General features: G+C 59.2%; 1 protein-coding gene across 1 annotated transcript; it reads right to left on the minus strand.

The window, feature by feature from the left end:
- Positions 1 to 418: 418 nt before the first annotated feature.
- MYL10 (myosin light chain 10) lies at positions 419 to 4,844 on the minus strand. Its single transcript, XM_004586967.2, has 6 exons — positions 4,637 to 4,844; positions 4,335 to 4,410; positions 3,918 to 4,022; positions 1,553 to 1,631; positions 705 to 753; positions 419 to 573 (listed from the first exon to the last, which is right to left on the minus strand). The coding sequence occupies exons 1-6, from the start codon at positions 4,670 to 4,672 to the stop codon at positions 475 to 477; spliced, it is 444 nt and encodes a 147-aa protein (XP_004587024.1). The 5' UTR covers positions 4,673 to 4,844; the 3' UTR covers positions 419 to 474.
- Between the last annotated feature and the right edge of the window lie 4,616 nt (positions 4,845 to 9,460).

Below are 9,460 nucleotides of genomic sequence, written 5' to 3' on the forward strand. Positions count from 1 at the left end.
ACTCCCACAACTCCTGGCTACAGGTGCCTCCCACTGTCTGTCTGTCCCTCCTCCAGCCCTCTCCAGGCTGGCTACAGCACACACAAGCCCCCCCCCCAAGCCCCAGCACAGGCATGAGGCACGGGCTAGGTGCTCAGTAAAACCAAAGGCTAATACCAGCTCCCGGCTGCCCCAACCCGGCTCCCAGCTGTGGGTCATTAGAGCTGCGGGTGAGCGAGCACAAAACACCAGCTCATCGGGAACATCTGAGCTCAGCCAGAGATGAAAACATTCTGGAAAAGGCGACACGCTAGGAATGTTCCACCGTCACCCCGACGGGGGCACGGAGCACACAAATGAAGACCTCGCGAGCTTTTTTTTATTATTATTACTATTCTGGCCTTTTCCCAGGCACGCACACTCCAACCACAGCAACCCCCTGCCCTCCACTGCCTGCCCAGCACTTTCAGGCCCCAGCGTAGCCCGCAACATGCCCTAGTCCTTCTCGTCTCCGTGCGTGATGACATAGCACAGGTTCCTGTAGTCCAGGTTGCCGCACACATCTGGTGGGAAGGCAGCAAACATCTGCTTCACCTGAGGAGTGGGGGTGGAGGCAGAGAGTCAGTCTGAGAGATACCCCCCACCCCGCCAACCCAGGCAGGGCAAGCAGGGGGGGAGAACAGGATGGGGGGCGGTTTGGGAGCTGGTAACTGAGCCCCACTCACCTCCTCCTCGCTGAAGCGGTCTGCCTGGGTCATGAGCTTCTCTTTGATGCTGCGCCAGGGACAGAGGCAGTCCCGTTCAAGGCCAAGGCAGAGCGTTGGGGGGCCCAGGGTGACAGGCACTCCCCAACACTGCCTGGTGCTGTGTGGCCTGCAGCAGCTTCCTCCCCTAATACAGGGGCGCTCCTCCCAGCCCAGGGTGGGGACACAATGACCACAGGGTGCCCCCAGATTCCCATCGTGGGCTGAGTGCCAGCCACAAAGCTCTGCAAGGAAGACAAGCCTGGGCCCACCCGGGGGGCCTCTGTGGCCTCACCCTGGACACACTGCTTTCTCAAGTATGTGACTGTCATTGACGTCCGTCCGGGGACCTGCCCCAGGTCTCACTTGCTCAGCACTCAGTACTGAGTACTGAAAACTAAGTAAGTACTGAGCAAGTGCTGAGTACTAAGATGCTCATGTTACCAAGCAGGAAGCTAAGGCTATTATTAGTCTAGCATTTGAGCAAACCTAAGGACACAGAAAATTCCGGAAATTCAGACCTCATTGACACCAATTTTCTTATTTCACCTGTGGGACCTGGCGTGTCCCTGGTGCCGGCAGCAGCACACCCCCGGCTAAGGACCAGCACACGTTTCCTACTTGCTCAGGGCCTCCAGTTGCTCCTCCTCATCCTTCCAGGCCACCCCCTCCAGGAAGTCCTCCCTGTCCACTCCCACACCACACACTACAGAGGTTGGGGAGAGATAACATCAAGAGGGGCCAGCTCTGGCCAGGTACTGCCCTAGCTGGGCTGAGCGCTGGGTGGGAGTAGAGCTGCGGGGTGGGATGGGGGGGTGGGACGAACTTACAAATCGGCCTTGACAAAGCCCTTCCCTTCTGTGTCGAACACCTTGAAGGCATGGAGAATCGTCTCCTCCGGGTCGGTGCCTAGAAACAGCAGGCAGAGCAGGGGAGTGGGTGCCCCATCCCTGGAGACAGGAGGGATCAGGCTGGGCTGGGGAGGGGAACACCGCTCGGGGGCTGGGCGAGGGTGCACTTGGCAGGGAGGGCCGAGTGCCCTTGAAGCAAGAGGAAGGTGGTACAGAGATGTGACGGCAGGGATGGACAATGGCACATCAATGTTAGCTCTGTGAGCGACGAACTCAACTGGACAAGGCCATCCTGAATTTGCATTTCTCTCTGTGTTGCCCACGGAGGTGAAGGGACTTTGGACATTGCTGCAGGAGCTGTGAGGCTGGGGCTTGGTAATTCTGGGGTTCATTGGTTACCCAGAAGAGCACAGAGCAATGAGTAGGAGATGAGGCCGAGGCTTGGGCAGTGGCACAGAGGGGCCAGCTTACTGTATGTCCCAGGTGCCCTGTGCCTCCTACAGAACACTGTGTCAGCCGTCAGCTGGAGACAGAGCCTGCGTGGCTGCTGCCGCACAGCACCGGCAGTTGCATCACTTAGTGCAAAGATGTTGCTGGCTTCACATCCGTCAGGGGTTGGAGTTGCAGGCATGGTTGAGAACTCTGCACCAAACTCCTCAGGACAGCCCCGGGGGAGGGGACACACACAGCATCCAGATTAACACAGAGGACACCATGGACCAGGGAGTTTCTGGGTACTTATATAGGGGCCCACCCTAAGGAGGAGAGGAGAGCTGGAGCCACCTCGGAGACCTTCAGAGTCCCTGATGGCTCTGTGCCAGTGTGCCTCTGCGAGTCTGACCAGGCCAGGGCCACCATGCCTCCTCCGTCAGCCTGGGTCAGGGCCACCATGCCTCCTCTGCCAGCCTGGGTCAGGACCACCAGGCCTCCTCTGCCAGCCTGGGTCATCAGACTGGGTCTCCCCAGTTAGACACAGAGTTCATCTGAGTCACTCAGAATCCCTGAAACTGGGCCGAGGCTGCCCACAGGCCCCACTGACCCGGCAGCTCCTGAGGGGATCATGCTTCACCCACGCAGGGTGAAGGGAGCCCATGCACCCCAGCGCAGAGGCTGCCCAGGGTCCTACGGAGTGAGACCCCAGGCCTACACAGGCTGGCAGAGCAGGCAAAGTGGGTGGCAGAAGGGCATCTGCAGACCTGTACCGTTAACAGGTCAGTGGTGGGAGGCGTCCCTCCTCTGTGCCATGCCTCCCAGCCTTGAGCACTGGGCCAGGGCAATGGGTGGCTGACTCCAGCCTACCCGACTGGGGACTAGGCCTTGGCCTTCACTCAGGCCCAGCCCAGCTGCTCCTGGTGATGGGCAGGCTAGGCGAGTGCCGCCTCCTGCCTGCTCCCCAGAGAGGGCCTCTGCCCTGGGAACTTGCAAAGCTCATAAACCAGGCTGTCTCCCCAGCCGACTGCCAGCCTCTCACGGCAAAGTCTCCTCGTCCCAATGAGTGGGCAGAGGCAGTGGCTATTCAGGACCCCCCTGTCCTTCCTGGGGCTCGTCCCTCCAGCGACCTGGCCCAGCCTGCACGATGATCCTAGACCTGGCACCCCTGTGAAAGTGTCAGGAGTCTATGTGTGCCAGGGACCTGGGCCCCCTCGAGCCCCAAGCACCCCCAAGGGTCTCAGGACAACAGCCTTATTCTCTGAATCTGACCTCCTGGCCTGTCCCAACATGAGCCCGCTGTCCCCACCCCAACTCGCCAAGCAGACTCAGGCTGGTTTCCCCGCTCTCCCCCTCCCCCACCCTGGCTGGCCTCTGAGGCATTTTCTCTCCCTTGTGTTGCTTCAGATAACAGCTGGACGCCTGTCTATCTATCTACTCCATCCCAAACCGCTGACTGGAGTCCCCCATGCCTTCCCATGGAGCATGCCCAGTCCCACACCTGTGAGAGAGGCCCATGGGCACTCCTGACCTAGCTGTATAACTCCAAGTTCAAAGCCTGACCCGGGAGAGGTCAGTCACTTCCCACAGACAAGCGGCTGTGAGCTGCCTGCCACCTCCAGCAGGTCAGGACCAACTGAGTTGTGGAGGAGTATGACTACCATGCCCACTGCACAGGGCAGCCTCAGCCCTCCCCTCCCGTATGGCCTGTAGCTGCCCCCACCTTCTGTGGGAGAGGGACACCATGCTGGTGGTAACTGAAGAACCAGGAGGCAGAACTGGTATAGGTGCAAGGAGGGGAAACTGAGGCAGGGTCTGTACTCCCACGGACAGGTGTATGGGGGCAGTCCCTGGCTCCCCGCTGCCCATATCCCCTCCCATCCAGTCCCCAGGGATCCCCTAGAGCACCACTCACCTTTCAGTTTCTCCCCAAACATGGTCAGGAAGACAGTGAAATTGATGGGGCCTGGTGCCTCTTTCACCATGGCCTCCAGCTCCTCATTTTTGACATTGATACGGCCTGGGGATGGGGGTAGGGAGTGAACAAAGGAGCATTATGGGAGACATGGGGGGACCCAGCATTGCAGGCAGCGCAAGACAACAGAGCTTGGTGCCACCAAGGGTCCCCTCAACCCACCTACTGGAGATGGGCCTGGGCAAGGGGATTGGGCCTACTGTCCATATTGGGGTACCTGCAGCCTCCCTCCCTCCATTAAACCTCCTGGGTGGGGCCACCCCTCCCACACAAGCCCCCCAGTCACTCACAGCCACCCCACCCTGGCCTGTCCCAAGCACCCCATGCTCTCGGTACCCCCAGCTGGCCCACACCCACCGAGCGCAGCAAAAGTGTCCCGCAGATCCTCCTTGTCAATGAAACCATCCCGGTTCTGGTCCATGATGGTGAAGGCCTGGCCAAGATGGGGAAATGAGCACCCCAGGCTGTCCCCCTGCCACCCAGAGCCCAAGGGTTCACCCAGCCTCAGGCTCGGCATGCTCCTCCCCCCGCCACCTCTCTGAGCACCTGCTGTGACCAGCACACTGAAGACCTCCTAAGCACCCATCTATGCCTTCAGGCTTGGGGCCAGCAGCCACGGTGGCCCAGGGGGAGTGAAACCCACGTGGGCAGCTATGTACCTCCTTGAACTCCTGGATCTGGGACTGATCGAACATGGAGAAGACATTGGAGGTGGCGCCACCTTCTGCACGCTTGCGGGCTCTCCTTGGTGCCTGGGGTGGGTGGGGGGAGCACCAAAGGGTCACTCCCAGCCCCAGGCACCCTCCCAGGCCCACCTTCTCTCCCAGAACCTCCACAGTTCTTACTAGCACAGGCTGGCAGCAGGAAACCTGGGAGCAGCAGCTGCCCGCCCAGCCCACCCCAGGCTCCAGCAAGTGCATGTGGGGGTAGGGCTTCCGGTGCCCCCCCCACCAGATGCCCCATCAGCTGCTGCCACCATGCCCAGAATCTCAAGGTGATTTGTCCCATGCCAACCACCCGGGGTTAGTTCCCCTGCTCTGCCCTCCACTCTTCCTTTTTAGGTTAAGGTCTCTGCCCTTTCCTCTGAGAAGCCTCCCTCCCTGGCTCCCCACTATTGTCTATCTGTAGCCCCCCACGTCATAGCCCACACTCTCCAGCCTCCTCACTCCTGCGTCTCTCGCCTTGACGAAGCAGCGGTATAGACCTCAGGCTGGTCCCACCTGTGGTCTCTCTGGCTGCAAAGAGGGACCAGTGCATGGCTGCCATTCACCAACCCTAAGCTCCAGGCTGAAGCGGCAGGTGGAGCTGCCGACCACCCACATGGCGTAATCCAGGGCCTCCTGTCGGGCCTTCCTGCCTCCAGGGACACCTTGCCGGATGTGGTGGTGCCTAACAGTCCTCCATTAGGCATGTGCTGAAAGCTCTGAGTCCCCAATACCCTCCAAAGGCTCCCCAAATCCCCCCTTCTAGCAAGCCGCCAGGCCAGAGCTTCACAAAGGGACTCCATGGGGGTGGCAGAGACTGGGGCGTCCTCTGCCAGCTTCCACCTCTCAGAATGTGAATTCTCGTGCCCCCCAGCCCCTGGTGCCTGTGTGGTCTCCCCTCCTCCCAGCTCACTCTTGCCCCTACCCCCAGGCTCCCTGGTCTGTGCTGGGGAGTAATAGTACCCCACCCGGATGCCTTATAATTAGCTCTTCACTGGGGGCTCCCCATCTGCACAGAGACCAATGGGGCAGCCAGTCCGGCACGAAGCCATAAAAGCTCTGTAATATTTTATAAATCCCTTCAGACATCATAAAGGACAAGACTTCCCCACACAGAGCATCGCCTATAATTATAGATGTTTCCCTCCGATTAATAAAAAGGGATCTCTTCCATCCGTGGGCCCCCTGCCCTATCTCTTGAGGCATTCCTATTCCTCCCACCTTGACCTTGATCCCGTGGGTCCCTGACATCCATCTCAGTCTGCACTGCCCAGAGAAAGCTCATTGCCCTGCAAGGTGAGGAGGGGTCACTTCTCACAGAGGCCAAGGCACCAAAGGCATGGAGCTTCCAGCCTGTACCCTGGGTCTTCCTTTTATACTGGGCTCCCTTGAAGCCAAGGACACCCCTCCTCACTTGGGGTGTACTCTCAGGGCACAAGACGTCACCTGGAGCTGGGTTTCAGCACTCACAGCCTCTGTAATGTGAAGAAATACAACGACCTTCCATGACTCAGTTTCCCCACTTAGCACACCTAAAGGATGCCTGCCTTGAGGTTGCAGGAGGCTTAGGAGACACCTGCTGACCCTCCAGGCCAGTTCCTGTGCTCAAGCCTGGCCAACCAGAGTAGAAGCCAACCTTATTCTTGTCCCCAAAGAGCTCCTAGTCTAGCTGGGCTTGGTGGGCCCATAAGACGGTCGTGTGCCATGACGAAGGACTCACATGTTGAGGAGACCAGGCACAAGCAACTAGCAAGACCGAGAGCCCACCAAGAGACCACAAGCCTAGCCCACCCCAGCTTCCTCCACCCTCCACTCTCTCATTCCTCCCACCTACCCCTGGGCAGCCCCCACCTACCCCTGGGCAGCCCCCACCCACCTGCCAGTCCCCAGGTCTCGGAAAGCTGATACCCAAGTCAGCATCCCCTGTGGATGGACCGACCATCCATAAAGGATCAAGTTGGAGTCAAGTTCAAAGGCATGGGAGAAAGTCAAGGTCAGGGTGAGTTCAGGCACAGGGTGAAGGTTAGCATCACAAATGAAGTCAAGGACAGGGTGGTGAGGTTGGAGTTGAGCCGGGAGACCAGGAGGGAGGGGACAGCAGCCCTCGGAAGCTGTTGCTGTTTAGGACGGTGGAGGGCAGGGAAGGCGGCGCGGCGTACCATGGTCTGAGTGCTTCCCGGTGCTGCAGTGGGATGCAGGCAGCCCCTGGGACCCTCTTTAAATAGTGTTCCTGCCCACGAGGCAGCCAGGAGGGGGACCTCCCTGCCAGGTGTCCCCCCAGGGCCATGGGGAGTGGGAGGGGAAGAGAGATCCGGCAAGATATCCTCAGGATCTAGGGCGCTCTGAGCCATTGCTGGGCCAACTGTTTGCTCTGCAGCCAGGGGACGGCACTTGGGAAGAGGCCCATGGCCAAGGGCACACAGGTGGCCAGGGCTGCAGCCAGCTGGGAGGACATGGCCTTGGGTTGTGGAGGGTGCAGGGACATGCCAGCCAGCTGGGGACAGCAGGGCCCTGAGTGTGTGACATGGGAGTCCAGGGAGGGAGTGGGAGGTGACACTCCCCACTCAGTGTGCTCACAGGACCCTCAACCCATGCGCCCCTGTGGCTCTGCTGGGTTGGGGGTGGGTGGGGAGCTGGCACCTCCATTGCCCAGCTTCAGAATACCCTTTTGGGCGAGCACGGCAGGTTTCAAAAAAACGAATAAGACCAATGACAGAACAGTTTGGGTGGCCTTGGCGAGGGAGAACTAAGAACCCACACCCCCCACACACACGTACCCCAAGAGTATTCTAGTGCACGCACCTACAGTCTCGGCCTCCTGTCTGTCACAGCCATACGGGTGGCTGGCTGTGTGGGACCCACCACCTCTGATGCACAGCCAGGACCGGCAGTGCTGGGCTCGGGTGGGGTAAGCCACGAGTCCCCAGGAGCTGGAAGGCTTAACTGTGCCCAGAGCTGGCCTTGGGCCTCTGGGCCCCGGGACAGCTAATCCCTAGCTCATGGAGGGATAGAACGCGGAGCTAAAGAGACAGAAGCCGATGTTTGGGAACTACATGGCAGGTCTACATGTCCTCACGCCCATTCCTCATCCCGACACGGCACTCACTCAAGGCCTGTGACCCAAAAGAGAGCTCTTTTTTCTAGTGGTTCCAGAAAGAAGCTTCCAGACGTTGTGCCCATCTGTGGGCAGCAGCTGGTTCCAGAATCCCTGTCACTGTGAGGGAGCCCACAGCACAGTCCTGCGGCCACTCTCTGACAGCTTCGTCACAAAGTGTCCCTTTGGGGTCACAGGCCATAGGTTCACAGTATGTGGGTGGTCAAGGGGAAGCTGGCTTTGGGAATTGCTGCCCCATTCCAGCCAGCCATGACCTGCCACCCGTAACCTGCCTGCGTTGAGAGACAGGTGTGGGCAGGACAAGTGGCTGCCCCTCTGGGAGCAGGGGGACAGGCACTGGGCAGCAGGATGTGTGGCCGGGGTCTGCCCCTCAGCCACAGGGTGCGGCCTCCTCCTGCCACATCTACAGGCCTGGGCCTGCCACAGCTCCTGGCTCTGAATTTGCTGAGGGGACGCCAACCAGGGTGGGAACGCCAGCGGAGGCTCCTGATGGGTGGCTTCCTGCCTCTGGCTTCCCACTGGTCTGGGCCTCCTCCTTGGAGGATCAGCACCTAAGCCCTGGCCTCCGGGCATTGGGATCACTCTGGGGACCTAGAGGGGGGTTCCGGAAAGCTTGGGCTGTCCCCAGGGGAGGGGAGTGTTGTGAAAGGCACCTGCCTGCCTACCCACGGGCACCTGTTGTTCAAGCCTCTCTGGCCAGAGGGGGGCTCAGGAGGCAGGGAATTGTCCCCCTTCCCCTCAGGCTAGAAGCAGCAGGCTTCTTGCAATCTGGCATCACAGCTCTTCCTTGTATACCACCTGTGATGGGGAGCTCACTACTTCCCCAGGCATGTCTCCATGGTAACTCTGATGAGCAATTACTCAACTGAGGCTCTGCACTGGGCACTCTGGGGGATTAAGAGGACTGTGCTGGGTGTGGGACATTTCAGAGAGACCTTGTGTCCCTTCCTCCTCCTCCTTTTCCAGTTATTTCTGCAGCTGGACATGCTGGCCACAGGCCCCTGGAACAGGCTGTCCTAGATAGGCGAGATGCATCCTAGGAGATATCCGTCATCCTTGTAAAGGTTTCCTGTCTCTCCTTAAGTGGTTTCTGATTAGATGGAAGCTGTGAGCCAGGGCAGAGGCTGGGGAAGAGGGGTGCCGGAGGCTCTGGGAGGGAGACAGACCACTGCCTGCTTGTCCCATAAGCTCCCAGTCAATTCACCTGGTGAACAGAACGGAGACTCATACGAAAGGCCACCTTCTGGTGCCTGTATCCCACACGAGCACTAGTTCTAGTCCCAGCTGCTCCATTTCTGATCCAGCTCCCTGTTAAATGGCCTGGGAAAGTAACAGAGGCTGGTCCAAAAGCCTTGGGTCCCTGTACCCTCATGGAAGACCCGGAAGAAGCTCCTGGCTCCTTACTTTGGCCTGGCTCCATCCTGACCATTGTAGCCACTTGAAGACTGAACCATTGGATGGAAGCACTCTCTCTTTCTCTCTTTCTGCTTTTCAAATAAATAAATCTTCAAAAATAAAGTGGCTCACGGGGAGAAACTTACCATACCTGGGGACCCCAAAGACCCTGTGCCAGGGGACAAGTTGTTGGGCAGTTTGCCAAAAGCCGACTACTCCCTCATGGGCATCTGGGCTGGAGCACACACAGCCAAGGATGGCAAGCCAGG

Source organism: Ochotona princeps, chromosome 24 (genome assembly GCF_030435755.1).
Source record: "Ochotona princeps isolate mOchPri1 chromosome 24, mOchPri1.hap1, whole genome shotgun sequence".
NCBI lineage: Eukaryota > Metazoa > Chordata > Mammalia > Lagomorpha > Ochotonidae > Ochotona > Ochotona princeps.

What these genes read in the sequence shown, in the direction of transcription:
- MYL10 (XM_004586967.2), bottom strand. Translation starts at nt 4,672, where the DNA reads ATGTTCGATCAGTCCCAGATCCAGGAGTTCAAGGAG. An exon ending in AGATCCAGGAGTTCAAGGAG is followed by an intron (nt 4,411 to 4,636) that starts GTACATAGCTGC and finishes CATCTTGGCCAG; the next exon opens with GCCTTCACCATCATGGACCA. An exon ending in ACCGCTTCAGCGAGGAGGAG is followed by an intron (nt 574 to 704) that starts GTGAGTGGGGCT and finishes CCCACTCCTCAG; the next exon opens with GTGAAGCAGATGTTTGCTGC.